Source organism: Fistularia commersonii, chromosome 26, assembly GCF_037954325.1.
Source record: "Fistularia commersonii isolate RoL2024-O1a breed Wild chromosome 26, RoL_Fcom_v1.0, whole genome shotgun sequence".
NCBI classification, from domain to species: domain Eukaryota; kingdom Metazoa; phylum Chordata; class Actinopteri; order Syngnathiformes; family Fistulariidae; genus Fistularia; species Fistularia commersonii.
The window spans coordinates 1,231,988-1,249,175 of NC_141309.1; the positions used below are offsets into that span (position 1 = coordinate 1,231,988).

At 46.6% G+C, this 17,188-nt stretch overlaps 1 protein-coding gene across 4 annotated transcripts; it reads left to right on the forward strand.

The window, feature by feature from the left end:
- Positions 1-429: 429 nt before the first annotated feature.
- Positions 430-16,019, forward strand: rnf122 (ring finger protein 122). 4 transcript variants are annotated; one of them, XM_086173367.1, is made up of 6 exons: positions 430-775; positions 3,182-3,338; positions 14,389-14,434; positions 14,507-14,548; positions 14,632-14,714; positions 14,873-16,019. In XM_086173367.1, exons 1-6 carry the CDS (start codon positions 751-753, stop codon positions 14,985-14,987), a joined length of 468 nt encoding a protein of 155 aa, XP_086029493.1. In that variant the 5' UTR covers positions 430-750; the 3' UTR covers positions 14,988-16,019. The 4 variants fall into 4 exon arrangements, with proteins under 4 accessions (XP_086029493.1, XP_086029494.1, XP_086029491.1 ...); XM_086173368.1 differs by having other exon boundaries at positions 433-775; positions 14,635-14,714; XM_086173365.1 differs by having other exon boundaries at positions 567-775; positions 14,389-14,548; positions 14,873-15,130.
- Positions 16,020-17,188: the final 1,169 nt, after the last annotated feature.

The window sequence follows — 17,188 nt, forward strand, 5'->3', positions numbered from 1 at the left end:
AAATAAAGTTGTTAAGATAAGATAAGATAAGAACAACTTTATCTCTTTACTCTTACTCTTACTCTTACTCTTATTCCTATTCCTATTTTTTTATTCCTATTCTTATTCTTATTCCTATTCCTATTCCTATTCCTATGCTTATTCTTATTCTCATTCTTACTCTTAATCTTACTCTTATTCCTATTCTTATTCTTATTCTTATTCTTATTCTTATTCTTATTCTTATTCTTATTCTTATTCTTAATATTATTCTTACTCTTATTCCTATTCCTATTCCTATGGTTATTCTTACTCTTACTCTTACTCTTATTCCTATTCTTATTCTTATTCTTATTCTTATTCTTATTCTTATTCTTATTCTTATTCTTGAATATACGTAGAAACCCAGCCTGCTCCGCCATTGGTCGCCCGGCACGTCAATCACCCTTGGGCGGAGGAGGGGGCGGGGCGAGGCGGTGCTCCCGCGTCCCCGCACGGCCAGATGCTGCGGGGGTCAGTGTTATGTCTCCCGCCGGTAATACCGGGACCGAAGCGGCCGCGGAGCGGGCAGAGGAGGGCGGGTCGGCGGGGATGAGACGGCTGACGACCGGCGGCGATTCCGACGTCCACGGCGACCCTGCGCTTCTTCCGGTTCTTCTTCAGATCCTCAACACCGGTGCGCTTCTTCCTCGCTGACATCCAGACCTGCATCCTCTTCTTCTTCTTCTTCCTCCTCCTCCTCCTCCTGGGCCAGGACCCCCTCTCGCATTGATGCACCCCTTCCAGTGGTGTAACGGTGAGCAGACCTCAAATGTGTGTGTGTGTGTGTGTGTGTGTGTGTGAGCCTCAGCAGGAACTCCATTGTGTGTGTTATTGTTGCTGCACCCACCATTAAACAAGTCATTGCATGGAAAAAGGGTGTCCCTGCATCGCCTCCGTGGTTGTTGCTGGTGGAGATGATGTCTCCTGCCGCTGCCGCCGGGGGTTTCGACAAGAACAATTACCCCTTTGTGCTCCTCACCCAAACCCACCCCCGAGTTTTTTTGCTTGAAGGAGAAGGTGGAGGAGCTCGGCGTCCAGCGTGCACGGATGGAGGAGATCATCCTCGCACGCCACGGGGACCTTGGAGCTCAACCTGTTTTTTTTTGTTGTTGTTATAAACCAGTAGCAACCGTGCAGGAAGGCTGGAGAGCCCCTCTGCCCCCCCGCCGCATCTGAACTGTTGAATATTTGATGGAAAGTTCTGTCTCCAGTGCGGCGGCGGCGGCGTCATATGTAGGACAGGAACCCAGCAGGCATCTCGCAGGAGCTGAGGCATTTTACAGCTCGGCGAAATCACCAGCGGTGGTGGTGGTGGTGGGGGAGGGACTCCCCCGTCCGCCTCGACAACAACAACACGAGGATTCACCCGACGGCTCCCCGAAATCAGAACTTTCGCCCCCTTTTTAGTGCATCTGCTACCTTGGCAACGAGGCATCCGCCGCCGCCGCCGCCGCCGTGTGTGCAGATATATAGGTCAGTGGTCACGCAGGGCCTCCGCCTGCAGCAACATGCCACATATAGCTGTTTGTTTGTTTCCCCGTGCATACAAAAGAGGGGGAGGAGGACGTTAGCAGCGTCCGCGCAGCCAGTCGTGACACAGTAAACACAAAGACCGGTGGCCCAGATTTAGCCCAGAGTCCTCAGTAGCAGCGGCGGCGGATTCGCAGGTGATCCGGCGCCGCCGTCACGGACGCTTCCGTCGTGCACCTCGACTTTGGGATGCCGGTCAGACGGGCGGGGTGCAGGTGCAGGTGCAGGTGCAGGCGCAGGCGCAGGCGCAGGCGCAGGCGGACGCCGCATGGGACCGTCTGAGCCGGCGTTCTGGACGGAGAACATCTTCATCCGTCCGTCTTCCAGTCGCAGCGCTCGTTCCTCGCTTTGTACATCTGCTTGTCCAATCCAAGGATGCAAAGTGGAGAAGATAGAAGGTTGCCACCACACAGAGATGGAGGGAGAAGTGTGTCGCAGGTTAGCTCCTGGCGGAGTTAGCCTACGGCAGCGTAACGTGAGGCTAGGCTAATGCTAACCATAAGCTTTCCTACTTAACGCATCTGCTCGTCCAATCCAAGGGTGCAAAGTGGAGAAGATAGAAGGTTGCCACCACACATTGATGGAGGGAGAGGTGCGGCGCAGGTTAGCTCCCGGCTGAGTTAGCCTATGGCAGCATAACTTGAGGCTAGGCTAATGCTAACCATAAGCTTTCACACATCTGCATCCAATCACGTGGTGCAAAGTGCGATACTTCCTCGCCTTCAAGGACGGACAGGAGAGCTGATGAAGGCTCTCCTTGCTCTGCTCTGGTTTTTGATTTTATTTGATGATTTTAAAGGTCCTGCTCAGATTGTCCAGGATGACACACACACACACACACACACACACACACACACACACACACACACATCCGGGGAAACTTTCCGTTCTGTTTCTCTCCGTTTGCAGAAGTAAAGTCTTGGGAAATGTCCCAATGTCAGAATTTCCGGCTGCACCGTCCTGCAAGATTCCCTCACTGAAGACCTTCTGATGTCTCCTCAAATGAAGACGTGAACTTGCAGTTGATATTTTTAGGGAATTCGGCAGCAGAATGTAACACTGATCTGCAGCCTCCAGGCTCAGATGATCCCCTTGCTGATGAAACTTGTGAACGCTTCCTGAATGGAACCGCATCTTCTCACAGTTGGAACCGATCCGACGGATCAGCCGTGGCTCCGTGAGCTCGGCGTCCTCGCAGAACCTCCATCACCGACAGCGGCGTGACAAAGAACCCACAGAACGCGACCGGCCATTACTCACGCTCCCCGTGACTCGCCAGAACAGAAGCATCGCTGTCTGAGGTCGCCGGCGACCTTCTCCATCGTGTTTCTAGAAGCTCCTCCAGCATCCGAACACGACGGGCCGGCGACGCCGAACCCTGGATTCGCTTTTTTTCTCGACCTCCTCCTCCTCGTCTCGATTGTTATTTATATTTAACAAAAAAAAAAAACTGCTCCTTTGACGGCTGTAAATGACTTCTTCAGGTGTTGCCTAGCTACGAGAGCGTTCTCGATCCTGGAGGACTCGATCCTGCGTCGTCGTCGTCGCCCGTTGCGTTTACGATACCAACGGAAATCTGGTTATTTATGACGAACAATAAGTCGAATACGCCAATTCTTTCTTTTGTCAGGGTGCTTCTGTAGTCTGGGACTGGATTACCCCAACAAGACCTGCACCATGCCGCCCATCACCTTCCAAGACCTGCCCCTCAACATCTACATGGTCATCTTCGGCACGGGCATCTTCGTCTTCATCCTGAGCCTCATCTTCTGCTGTTACTTCATCAGGTGAGGAGACGTGAAGGTTGGCTTTAGACCAAAGGGAGGAACAGCGTGACCTCCGCTGATTGAAAACTCCCCTGATGCGCCGAGGGAACTGTGTCTGAGGGACAGGATATGAGGCAACGGGAAGCGGCGCGTCACAATGTGTGAGGACAGCAGTGTGTGTGTGTGTGTGTGTGTGTGTGTGTGTGTGTGTGTGTGTGTGTGTGTGTGTGTGTGAGGAGAGCTGAACTGGGACTAAACACGGCCTGAATAGCACACAGTGGCAGAACAAGAACTCTATACATCAACGTCCGCTTTGCACCAGCCTCGTCAGGAAGCACTGCCACCTGCGGTGTGTGTGTGTGTGTGTGTGTGTGTGTGTGTGTGTGTGTGTGTGTGTGAGTAACCCTTCCCCCCCTCCAGCAGATGCGTTCATCTGAATTCAGTGGATGATTTCATGCATATTGTTCTGGGCTTTTCCACAAGTTTAGTCATGATGTCAAGAAGGTTCCCCTGGATCTGTGGAGCTTCTCAGTCATCCAAGCGATGGTGAATTCTTCTCCGAATCTTCTTGTTTTGGCGACTGGACTAGAACTTCCTCAGTTCTAATGGAGTTTCTGAATACGTTCGAATATGTCGAAAACTCCTCGCAGGTCATTAGAAGTGAAGAAAGTGTGAAACTCCTTCAAGTGAAGAAATTCAAGTCCAGTTGGCAACACGGGAAGATCTGGACCAAACCAAGGTGTGGCGTGATGGAAGAATAAAAGGGGGAGGGGGTGAAGAGTTCACTCTGCTCCTTCCAGCCCAGGTGAGAAGATCATCTCATCACGAGCTCGGTTTCGTCGCGCTCCGCGAGGCGTCTTGGTTCTTCTCACATGATCTTCCACACAAGGACATTATTGAGAGACACAAAGCGCCTTGAGGGCGTGAAAGCTAAGTAAAGATGATGGTTGAATGAGTCCTCCTCCGCTCCCACACCAACGCTGCCAAACTCCCAGCTGTCTGATGACACTTCCTATGCGGAGCAGGTCTGGACCACACACTTGGTGATGATCTCCAGAAACCCCTCCCAGGAGCAAGCACTTGGAGATTGCTGTCCAAGCGTTGGGCAGACGGCCTTCTGCCTTCACCAGTGTTATAGCAAGGGTGTCAAACGTAGGGTACCTCCATGGAGTGCAGGGTTTTCCAAGGAAAATGGACCACTTCTTATTTGTTGGTTGAGGTTGAGAAGAAGCCCGTATGCTCGTATGCACGGAGAACTGAGAAGACAGAACTGAGGCACAGCGTTGTTGAAATTGCACTTACTTTTCTTCATGACACTCAGGTTGTTTGTCACGTATTTTCTAACGGAACACTTCATAATAGGTGAAGATTTTTATCATTTATCCGTTCTCCTTTTCACTAAAACAAAGGAAAAATTTGGACTTAGTGTTACTTCTAGGTGATTGTGCTATGATTTTACTGGTCTTGACATCAAATTTGGCCGTATGTTGCCCCCGGACCAGATGAGTTTACTACTTATACCAGTAGTGCTAGCAGTTACATGCTAATAGCTGAAAGGATACAATGATAACTTTAATATTTGTAAAAGAAATAATGAAGGTGGGTGTTGGCCAGATGCTGCGGTAGGTCGAGCTCCACCGAGGACTCGGGAGAAGTTACGAGGTTGCCATCGCGCACCCATGAAGGTAGTGGTGTGTTTTTGGGATACCCCTTGGCGGAGTTAGCCTACGGCGGCGTATCTTGGGGCTAAGCTAATGCTAACAATAAGCTTTGGCCGTAAGAAAAGTTTTAAGCGTGTGAGAGGGTTGGTAGACGGTCCTGCAGAAGAAGAGCTCAGTACCTGGACGCCATGGGCTTCCCCTCCTTGGCTCGGCGTGCCACAGGGGTCCGTCCTGGATCCCGCTCTCCTTCTCAAACCCCGTCGTTTTGCACGGATTGTCCATTTGAAGCAAATGTTCTGATGAGATAAATATTTAGATGGCTAACAGCTTCCTCCAATTCTATTCAAATAAGGCAAAGGGTGCTTTGGCTGCTCCAGAACATGTACCTCTGGACTCCGGGTCACATTTAACAGGGTCATTAAGAGACGGCTTTCCTGCTCACTTGTGATTGTAGCAATGAAAGGACGAGACGCTGGAGGAGCAAACACCGACTCCCGCTTTGAGTTTTTTGAGTTAATGGATGGCCGCCACGCCATTCACCGACTCTTGCACATTGTCTGAAATCCATTCGCAGTCCAATTGCGTCTCTATGCTATAAACGTAGCACTCCGTTTGAAAACAGCTTGTTATTTTCTGTCCTGTCATTTAAAGCAAATTATTTCGCTCCGAAGTCGCACTTCCATTATTTATCACTCCCAGTTTTGATTGAAAATCCAGTTTTGAGACGTGTAACTTATATATGTATAATCTACCATTTTTGAATCAGGGTAAAAAAAAACACCTTCTTTACTTGACTGTTTTTGGCCAGCATGTTAGCAACGATACTTTTTCTTTGTAATTCCTGAAGCAGAATAAAAGCCGAACACACGCCCCCTTCAGTGAGGCAGCGGTACGGGCTGCCTCACCTGCTGCTTTTTCACCGCAGCGTTTTGCCAGATGAGCAAGACTTGTATGTTACACGCATATATGAAATACATAAGCTGGACGATAAGACGTGAGGACGGATATTAAAAGTGAGTACAAACATAACATCGCGGACCTACAGAGAGATCAAACGCATTTTTTTAATGCAAGTCGCCGAGTCAGCTCGTCGCTGCTTCACTTAGCGTCTTTCCGAAGTTTTTGACCGGGAAAACACACAAATTCAGCAATACTGACAATAAAACATCATTGGAATGATCAGACTCATGCAATAATAACATTTCCATCACAGATCAGTGGAAAAATATTATGATTATTTGTTTTCTATGCCAACCCAGGGGAGGCAGAAGGGGCTGCCCCTTCTGCCTCCCCTGACCGCACGTCACTGGTTGCGGTTAAAATCATAAGCGGTGAGTCACTTCCTCGGGCCGGTTAAGAGTCTGGATGCAGATTCAGGTGGGAGTGTGACGGAGAATTCATTTAATGGCCGGGTGATTCATCGGATGAATACCGATTGATGAACACCCGGTCAGGGGCAGCTTCTCCGTCATCCCCCTTTTGAAGAAAGCTATGTTTTCACCAAATCGCTGTTTCCTTTCAGTCGTCCTGGCGTTCTGTCTCACCGCGGCGTGGCGGGGGTGTGATCTGCAGCGCCGTGAAACCATTAAGGCTCCAAAAGAACGCGCCGAAAATACATCTTTAATTATGTAAGCCGGTCTGTTCCGACGCCGCTGCGCCTGGATTCGGTTTAAGGGGGGGGGGATTGTTTTTGGGGGGGGGGTCGCGAGGTGCGAAAGCCAGGCCGACGGCGACTCGGCAAGACAATCCAGAGCCTGAGAGCCGAGTGTCCACGCCCACTCTGACGCCGGGACCCTCGAGAGTGGACAGAAAAAAATAAGTCAAAAATACATGTATAGGTAGCAAGAGTAGCATAACTTTAAACAAACACTGGAATGTACAAATAAATGAATATATACATAGATAAATAGATGGCTATATATCTGTATTTGTGTGTAAAGGGAAAGAGGTAGGTAGACGCATAGACGAAATAAAAGTTAAATTCATCAATTCATCAAAATAGCTTAGTATATATTGACAATTTTGGAATCTACAGTAAGTATGAAGAAGATCTATTTGAATATGTTGGATGTTCCATGGTGCAGTTTCCTCCTAATCAGGGCAGATAAATGCCCAGTCTGACTTACTGTTGCTCCTCAGAGGATCTTGCGTGCATGCCAGGTTGCACGGTGACCTTCGGAGGGATTGGCTGTGATGGGCGGCAGTTTGTACTAACATACATTTACCTGGAGTGTCAGGGATTCGATGGGAAGGCATTCGAAGGCCAGGCCATATTTTAGTTTGTTATCGTTCCACATCATGGTATTGTCTGGAGTGAGGAAGTCTGAAGTGGCCGAGCAGTGACTGGTGACTGGTGCAGGACATGTATGTTCGTTGTGAGACAGTGGTAGGTTGACCTGTAGGGGTAACAGAGAAGTTCATGGTGGAGGTGAAGCTTCATCAGGGATCAGCTCTGAGCCCCTTCTTGTTTGCAGTGGTGATGGACTGGCCGACAGATGAGGTTCGATAGGAATCTCCATGGAAAATGATGTTTGCAGATGACATTGTAATCTGTATTGAGAGCAGGGAACAGGTAGAGGAACATCTAGAGAGGTGGAGGTATGCTCTGGAAAGGAGAGGAATGAAGGTGAGTCGCAGCGAGACAGATTGTGTCTTTTGATTGTGAGGCTATATGTGTGTGAATTTGAGGAACCCAGGTGGAACGGTGAGGCTACAAGGAGTGGAGATCAAGAAGGTGGAGGATTTCAAGTACTTGGGTTCAACTGTGTGTAAAGAAACGGGTTCAAGCAGGTTGGAATGGGTGGAGAAAAGTGTCAAAAAAAGATCTCTCTTGCATGCGTATGTTGCAGACGCTCCTCCTGAGGTCATCTGTTGACCCTTTGGAGGGATCGGCCGTGATGGCCGGCAGTTCATACTGGCATACATTTGTCTGGAGCGTCAGGGATTCGATGGTGATGTATTCAAAGGCCAGGGTATATTTCAGTTTGTTATCGTTCCACATTATGGTATTGTCTGGAGTGGCAGTGAAGCACGTTAGACTGGTGCAGGACATGTATGCTCGCCGTGAGACAGCGGTACGGTGTGCTGTAGGTGTAACAGAGAAGTTCAAGGTGGAGGTGGGACTCCATCAGGGATCAGCTCTGAGCCCCTTCTTGTTTGCAGTGGTGATGGACAGGCTGATGGAGAGGTTTGACAGGAATCTCCATGGACCATGATGTTTGCAGATGACCTTTTGATCTGCAGTGACAGCAGGAAACAGGTTGAGGGAAATCTAGAGAGGCCCTGGAAAGGAGGGGAATCAAGGTTAATTGCAATAAGACAGATTGTGTCTTTTTATTGTGAGGCTACAAGGAGTGGAGATCAAGAAGGTAGAGGATCTCAAGTACTTGGGCTCAACAGTCCAGATCGTAGGAGGGTGAGGAAAGAGGTGAAGAAATTGGGTCCAAGCAAGTTGGAATGGGTGGAGAAAAGTGTCAGGGGTACAAAGAGAAAGAAGACTATCAGCCAGAAGGAAAAGTGGAGGAGACAGTGGTGAGATGCTCTACGAACAGTGACAATGACCAAGGACAGGAGCTCGAGGTCGCAGAGATGAAGATGCTGAGATTCTCTTTGGGAGTGACCAGGATGGAGAGGATCATCGGGAATGAGTCCATCAGAGATGACTTGGAGAGAAGCTCAGAGATGGTTGGGTCACGGACAGAGGAGGGAGAGTGAATATACTGGTAGACTGATGCTGGAGTTGGAGGTCTAAAGCAGTGGTCCCCAACCTTTTTATCACCGTGGACCGGTCAACGCTAGACAATTTATAATAATAATTCATAATGATAAACGTGGAGACCCCTGAAGGGAAAAGCCCAAAGGAGAAGAAGAAAATTGTTCTACAATAAACCCAGCGAAGAGCAGCTACCCAGGACCCACCGGGAGAGGGCCAGTAAAAAGAAAAGCACTATTGCTCAGCAAGAACGAGACCATCGTCTAACAAGAACCATAATTGAGGATAAAGAGAAGAGTGCCTCGGGTTCTCTGGAGGCTTCGGGCTGCGAGGTCATCCTGTCCCACTCATGGATCCGGGCGTCCCGTCACGAAGGGTCTTCACTTCATTTGTCTTTGGGTTTTCGTAAGGCGCAGCCCGGTTAGCGACGCACGAAATCCAAGGAAGCCACGGGGTTTTGATGGATGAGAACTTCCACTCATCCTCTTTAAATTTGTTTATCGTCATTTCCAGACTACTGAGCGCACCTGAATATAAACCACGCCGGCTAAAATTAAGTCAATAAATCTATTTGCACATATATCAACCGCATTTGTCTATAAGGGGCAGGTGTCCGCGTCATAACGTGAGATATTTACACAGAAACTGTTTTTAAAACTTATAATTAAATGCTTAAATATTGCAATAACACTGAGGTTATTGCTTATTTACTTATTCATAGGTATTGTGGAGGTCAAAGCACTTTATTATATTATCCAATAGCACTTAAATTCAGGAAGCAAACGACGCAGTGTTGTTGCTCCATAAATATTTCGTCGCCTTCTGGACGATGACAATAAATCTTCAACCTGAATGTGAAGCTAACATCCACAAATACGTACTGGAATTTTTTTTTTTTTTTTTTTTTTCCGAGCAGTGGCTGTAAGACGGCTGATGAAAAAAATGAATAATAAATAACACCAGGAAAATTCCATCCATTTTCTATCCCCGCTTTGTCCTCCTCCAGCTGAACGCTATCTTGGTCTTCCTCCTTCGCGCTAAAACCGTTAAAGTCGTCTTCTTCGGCGTCGGAATCGAACGGCCTCGGAATTTCACGCTCATTTCATCGGTCCGACGCGACGAGGCTAAATGTTTCGGCGGCGTGAAGCTCGTTAGCCCAAAAAAATCCATAAATTAGCCGCATCGTTGTTGTTCTTCTTCTTCTTTCGGCTTTTCCCTTCAGGTGTCGCCACAGCGAGTCAACTTTCTCCATCTAACCCTATTCTCTGGATCCTCCTCTCTCACACCAACTACCTTCATATCTTCTCTCACGACGTCCATAAATCTTCTCTTTGGTCTTCCTCGAGACCTCATGCCTGGCAGCTTCACCTTCAGCAACCTTCTACCCAGATCTTCACCATGGTTTGGAGACGAACACTCCTTTGTTCATGTCCAAAACATCTCAATCATCACTTTGTCTCGGTGATACATGTCCTGCACCCCTGTGACAGATTCTTCTTCTCCTTTGGGCTTTTCCCCTCAGGTGTCGCCACAGCGAGTCAACTTTCTCCATCTAACCCTATTCTGTGGATCCTCCTCTCTCACACCAACTACCTTCATATCTTCTCTCACTACGTCCATAAATCTTCTCTCTGGTCTTCCTCCAGACTTCTTGCCTGGCAGCTCCAATTCCAGCATCCGTCTACCAATATATTCTCTATCCCTCCTCTGTCCATGACCCAACCATCTCAGTCTGGCTTCTCTGACCTTCTCTCCAAAACATCTAACATGTGCTGTTCCTCTGATAGACTCGTTCCTGATCCTCTCCATCCTGGTCACTCCCGAAGAGAACCTCAACATCTTCATCTCTGCAACCTCTAGTTCTGCCTGCTGTCTTTTGGTCATTGGAACAGTTTCTAGTCCAAACATCATCGCTGGTCTCACCACTGTCTTGTACACCTTTCCTTTTATTCTGGCTGATGTTCTTCTATCTCTTGGTGCCCCTGACACTTTTCTCCACCCATTCCAACCTGCTCGGACCGTCTCTTCACCTCTTCTCCACACTCTCCTACACTCTGGACTGTTGACCCCAAGTACCTGAGATCCTCCAGCTTCTTGATCTCCACTCCCTGCAGCCTCACCGTTCCACCCGAGTTCCTCTCATTCACTCACATATATTCTGTCTTGCTGCGACTAACTTTCATTCCTCTCCTTTTCCAGAGCATACCTCCACCTCTCTAGATGTTCCTCTACCTGTTCTCTGCTCTCACTACAGATCACAATGTCATCTGCAAACATCGCGGTCCATGGGGATTCCTGTCTAACCTCATCTGACAGCCTGTCCATCACCACTGCAAACAAGAAGGGGCTCAGAGCTGATCCCTGATGGAGTCCCACCTCCACCTTGAACTTACCCCTATGGTTGACTGGCATGTTTGGTTTTGGCATGGGTCCGATGCGACGAGGCTAAATGTCTCGGCGGCGTGAAGCTCGTTAGCCCAAAAAAAAAAATTCATAAATCAGCCGCATCGTTGTTATAGTCCGGAAATGACGATAACTACATTTTTACATACTTGCAAACATAGATGCATGCACATGTACAAACCTGCATGATCACAATCATACATGCATGCATGAATGCATGTCAAAAATGGAAAAAGTGGCGTCTCACAGTCCGCGAATGACGGTTCCTACGACAACCACCCCGTCTCAAATAGGTGCTGGGATTTTACTTTTATTTTTATTTTTGCACACAGGGCACAATGGCTAATTGAAAGGTCGAGACCCCCGTCTTGGCTCCCTCTTCCCCCCCGGTTTTACCCGCTTCACATCATTCTCCCAGCATGGGAAACCGCGGCGCATGCACAAACCGGCATCCTCGCATTGTTCTGCGCGGGGGGGATTGTCGGCCGCCGTCGGGGCAAACAATAAACAACCAGGGGAAAAAAAAAAAGGGAGTAATAATTGTCGTTTCCCTTCTTCTTCTGGCTGAAAATCATCAGGGTATAGATGGATTTTTTTTTTTTTTGGGGGGGGGGGGGGGGGGGGGGTCGTACGGCGGCCGGAACTCACGGACGTCCAGGCGTTTCAAACCGCAAAGGCGGCCGCAGACGAGTCCGTGTTTACTTGTATGAACACAAGAGGACAAAAATAGCCGTCAGGTCGGACGCAGCCTGCCAAGTGATAAGGATCTGCTCTCCATTGTTGTATTCGGGGGGCGTGGAGGGCGCCGGGATCCAAAGAGGCCTCACGCTCATTAGCCATGTTTGTATATATTTGTGTGTTTGTTTGCGAATCGTTGCGCGATAACGGGTGAACGGCTGCGCGGCTGCAGACGGACGACAAACAACAACATGAGTGTGCGGGTGTTGATGCTGAGCGTGTAACCTGGAAGGACGGCATCTGCCGCTAACCGTCGTGTCATTTGGTCGTGTTGATTTAAACATAGACCTTTTCCATTAAAACATGGGATGCAGTGAAGGTCTGAGAGGAGCTTTAAACCACCTTTAGCTTCTCATGAAACACAAATCTGAAAGTAATTGAATTTTCAAGGAAGGAAAAATAAATCCTTCAGATATGAAATAGTTTCAGATATATTTGCACTTGACACTTAGATATTCACGTATCTATATTGTCTTTATTTTTATTTTCTATATTTTCTAACATTTTGCGTGCTGCTACTTTCCAGTTTCGGCTTTTAATGAAAGTAATTGAATTTTCAAGGAAGGAAAAATAAATCCTTCAAACAAAAATAAAATATGCACATATCTATATTGCGTTCGTATCTTTATTTTTATTTTTATTTTCTATATTTTGGGATATTTTGCGTGCTATTACTTTCCAGTTTTAGCTTTCAATGAGAGTAATTGAATTTTCAAGGGAGGAAAAATAAATCCTTCAGATAAGAAATCGTTTCAGATATATTTGCACTTGACACTTAAATATTCACGTATCTATATTGCGTTCGTATCTTTATTTTTATTTTCTATATTTTTGGATACTTTGCGTGCTGCTACTTTCCAGTTTTAGCTTTTAATGAAACACAAACTTGAAAGTAATTGAATTTTCAAGGAAGGAAAAAAAATCCTTCAGATAAAAATAGTTTCAGATAAATGTGCACTTGACACTAAAATATTCATATATCTATATTGCGGTCGTATCTTTATTTTTATTTTTATTTTCTATATTTTCTGATATTTTGCGTGCTACTACTTTCCAGTTTTAGCTTTTAATGAAAGTAATTGAATTTTCAAGGAAGGAAAAAAAATTCTTCAGATAAAAATAGGTTTCAGATAAATGTGCACTTGATACTAAAATATTCTCAAATCTATATTGCGTTCGTATCTTTATTTTTATTTTCTATATTTTCAGATACTGTGCGTGCTGCTACGTTCCAGTTTTAGCTTTTAATGAAAGTAATTGAATTTTCAAGGAGGGAAAAAAATAAATCCGTCAGATAAAAATAGTTTCAGATAAATGTGCACTTGACAATAAAATATGCACATATCAATATTGGGTTTGTATTTTTATTTTTATTTTATATAGTTTCGGATACTTTGCATGCTGCTACTTTTCGGTTTTAGCTTTTAATGAAACACAAAACTGAAAGTTATTGAATTTTCAAGGAAGGTAAAATAAATCCTTCAGATAAAAATTGTTTCAGATAAATGTGCACTTGACACTAAAATATTCACATATCTATATTGCATTTGTATTTTTATTTTTATTTTCTATATTTTCTGACATATTGCGTGCGACTACTTTCCAGTTTTAGCTTTCAATGAAAGTAATTGAATTTTCAAGGAAGGAAAAAATAGTCCTTCAGATTCAAATGGGTTTCAGATAAATGCACACTTGACAATAATCTATTCACATATTTACATTGTGTCAATATCTTTATATTTTATTTTATTTATGTTTAGACCTTAACTTGCTCTGCAGTGCTGTCCACTTTCTGCTTTGCAAATCAAAATTTCCTCATTGCGGCACAATTTGAGGCGTGTTGAGCCGCATTTTGTAATAAAGCCGCATTTTGTAATAAATTTTGCCACATTATGTAATAAGTTATTACATATTGAGAAGATTATTACAAAATGCACTTGAAGCTTTTTCATTTTTTTAGGAAATGTAATAACATGGTGCATTATGTAATAACAATTCTAAAGCATAAGTTTGTTAATTGTATTTTATTTTACTTAAAGGTATTTGTAAAAGCTAGGCCTATTATTAGTATCACTGTATTAGCCTAGTAGCAGTACTTAGCAATTACTATCAGTACACTATTCAAAGGTTGCATTAACAGAGAATATTCTATAAATTCCATGTTATTACATTTCCGAGAGAATAAAAAAGTTGCAAGTGCGTTTTGTAATAATCTTCTCAAAATGTAATAACTTATTACACAATGCGGCAAAATGTATTACAAAATGCGTTGGGGCAGTTTATTACAAAATGCGGCTTTATTACAAAATGAAATGAAAAAGTTATTACATTTTGGTCGTTTATTACAAAATGCACCGTTATTACAAAATGCGGCTCAACAAGGCGCATTCAATCCTGGTTTTATTGATGCTTTTGCTGCCGGTGAGAAAAATCAGTCTGACTTTGGAACTCTGAACGCAGAATGAATGAATGAATGAATGAATGAATGAATGAACATTAACCGCCTCCTCTTTCAACGGCTAATCCCAGTTCAATGCATTTGTCTTTTCTCTTCCAGCAAACTGCGACACCAAGCCCAGAGCGAGCGCTTCGGATACCGGGAGGTGAGCGCCAGGAAGGGTCGGCGGCCGCACGGAGCTCCACGAATAAAACCTTGTGTTTTGTCTTTCCTGCAGGTGGTTTTGAAAGGAGATCCCAAAAAGCTGAACCTTCACGGGGTAAGAACCGGATTCACGTTTACGGACTTTTTTTTTTTTTGCAAAACGCAAAACATGGAATATCCTCTCCGTCACTCACGCAGCAGACGTGCGCGGTGTGTCTGGAGGACTTCAAAGTGAAAGACGAGCTGGGGGTGTTGCCATGCCAACATGCTTTCCACAGGAAGTGAGTACACGGGAGCACAGTGGAGCCTTTCTTCACCCGGTCCACGGGCGGCCTGCCGGGGAAAACCGGTCACACACACACACACACACACATATGCATCACTCATTTCTGACGCCGACGTGAATCATGTTCCAATGTGTGTGTGTGTGTGTGTGCAGGTGTCTGGTGAAGTGGCTGGAGGTGCGCTGCGTTTGCCCGATGTGCAACAAACCCATAGCAGGTCCTCCGGAGCAGCACCACAGTATAGGGACTCTCCTGGATGAACTGGTGTAACTGATCGATTCATTGATTGGGGGGCGACTCGGACTCGGACTCGGACTCGGACTCGGACTCGGACTCGGACTGGCGTCGTTTAGTGACCGAAAACATCGTCGGCGGCCGAGGTTTTGCCGTCGCATCACGGCCAGACGCCAACGCCGTGACTGTAAGTCGTGGGGTAACCTAGTTATCACCCGCGGAGTGACTCTGTGGGATGCTGTTGCCAAGCAACCGTCACCCCTCCATCCCCGGAGAGAGAGAAGAGAGAGCATCCTCCCGCCGCCCACACCTCCATCCTCCGACAGCTCCTCTTTCCACATCCTTCCTTCACGTCCGAGGACGAGACGAGCGGCCTCCCGATGTGTCCCGTGACGCGACGACGCCTCCCGGAACCGGAAGGGATGGTCCGAAGCCCCGCCCCAAACACCGCTGGCGGTTACGGCGCCGCCACGAGGGCCGAGCCTCGCCCTCCGGGGGGGGGTTTCTCACCTCCTCACCAGTTGGTGTTGTCTTCTCCAGAGCAGGAGAAGCTGCTGTTCAGGTGTAGCTAACTAACAGACACTTTTATTTTTGTTTTTTATCTGGTTTTTTTTTTTTTTGTGATTTCCACCTTCGGGCACCGCGTCACAGTGGTTTTAACGTCCGCCGTTCGGTTCTTAGTCGGAATTTGTTTTCGAGGTTGTTTAGATATTGCACTTTGACTTTCTATTAAAAAAAAAAAAAAACTTTTTTTATTATAACAAGAGAAGGGAAGCAGCTGTAGAGACTCACGTTGTTGTTGTTGTTGTGTGAAACCTGTGAAAAAGACTTTTCTTGCACAGAGATTTGTAAAATATTCTGTTTGACGTTTATTTTACTTTATTTTTTTGAATTTGCCACCGATTTTTAGAGATTAAAAGCGAAAGCACTGCCGAAAAACTGAGCACAAAAAAACCCACCGAGCACGCCGGCGTCCGAGGACGGACACGCCGCCGGAAGCATTCCACGTTTTTTAAAATCCAGCAGGTGTAAGTGACTCGAAGCTCCAATAAACCCAGCTGTCAGTTTGGCTCGACTCCTTTGGCTTCCAGTATCTGGCGCCACCCTCAGGTGGTCGCCTGGAAAACCGTCTCGGTCTTCTTCTCCAGCTGATGGAAGCGGGTAGGTGAAGATCTGCAGGAGGAGAGAGAGAATTCGGTTGATTTCACGGGTCGGGTTTCCAGCAGGGGGGAGATGATCCCCTGAAGGCAACGGGTGGAGAAGGAGGGCTTCCGGCAGGAGCTTCGCACTCCGCCGACAAAATCCCTGTCAGATCTTCCGGTGGCAACTGGACTTGAAGATGTTCCTCCTCTTCACGGGGAACACGGTGGAGGTTCTGGGTGGACAGGTTCTGGACGGGCGTCAAAAGAAAGAAGTTCGGCACGAAGCTCCTGAAGCTCAGGCGCCTGGTTTGGCTTTGCTGGGTTTTAGGGTGCAGACGGATCTGCAGGTCCGTCTTCTGATCGAGATCCTCTCATCGTGGCAACTGATCTTGAGTTCCTTCACTTGAAGTTCTGATCACGTCTCATCCAAGAGGCTCCTTCACCGCAGACGTGTCTTTGGAAGGATCTTCTCCATCTTAGCATGTAGGTGAAAGACCACCACGATACGTGACCTGGAGTTCAGGGGTCATGGAGCCAGACTTGTACTTCCATTCGTTACTTCTGTTGTGAAAGCACCAACAGGTGGAGGAGGGTTCTGAGCGTAAGATCTGCACATATTAATATGAAGCAGTGGCGGATCAACCGCATCTCTTCCTTCAGCATCATGGGTTGACAGGAGCTATTATAGCAACACGGCTATATTTGTTTTTGTGCAGCTCGCTACAATGCAACCTGCTAGCTCTGGCTAGTATACTCCGGCGATCCAATCAAAGGGCGTCTGACGTTACCGTGGCCTTCTAGAAGGCCTTGGTGTCACAACTCAAAACCCGATTGGTCCAAGCAACAGTTTCATCCACACTTGTTTTTAGCTCAAGCGCCGGTGAATCTGATTTTCCTTCGACTTTGACCCTGCCCGGCAACAAATAATGGCTGAAATGTGATTGGTCAAATGCTCTGATATGAAAACACGGGTGTGGAAGCAGCGCAGCCAGGAGAAAACGCCTTGAAAGGAAGCGGACAGACCATTTGGCATTATTCAATAAGTATTCATGGACAAAATAGAATTAAAATCAGTCTGTGATTCAGATATTTTTT

Coding starts and splice junctions, on each gene's coding strand:
- rnf122 (XM_086173365.1), top strand. CDS start 751: ATGCACCCCTTCCAGTGGTGTAACG. Junction 3,339..14,388: donor TTCTGCTGTTACTTCATCAG/GTGAGGAGACGT, acceptor TTTCTCTTCCAG/CAAACTGCGACACCAAGCCC. Junction 14,549..14,631: donor AAAAGCTGAACCTTCACGGG/GTAAGAACCGGA, acceptor TCACTCACGCAG/CAGACGTGCGCGGTGTGTCT.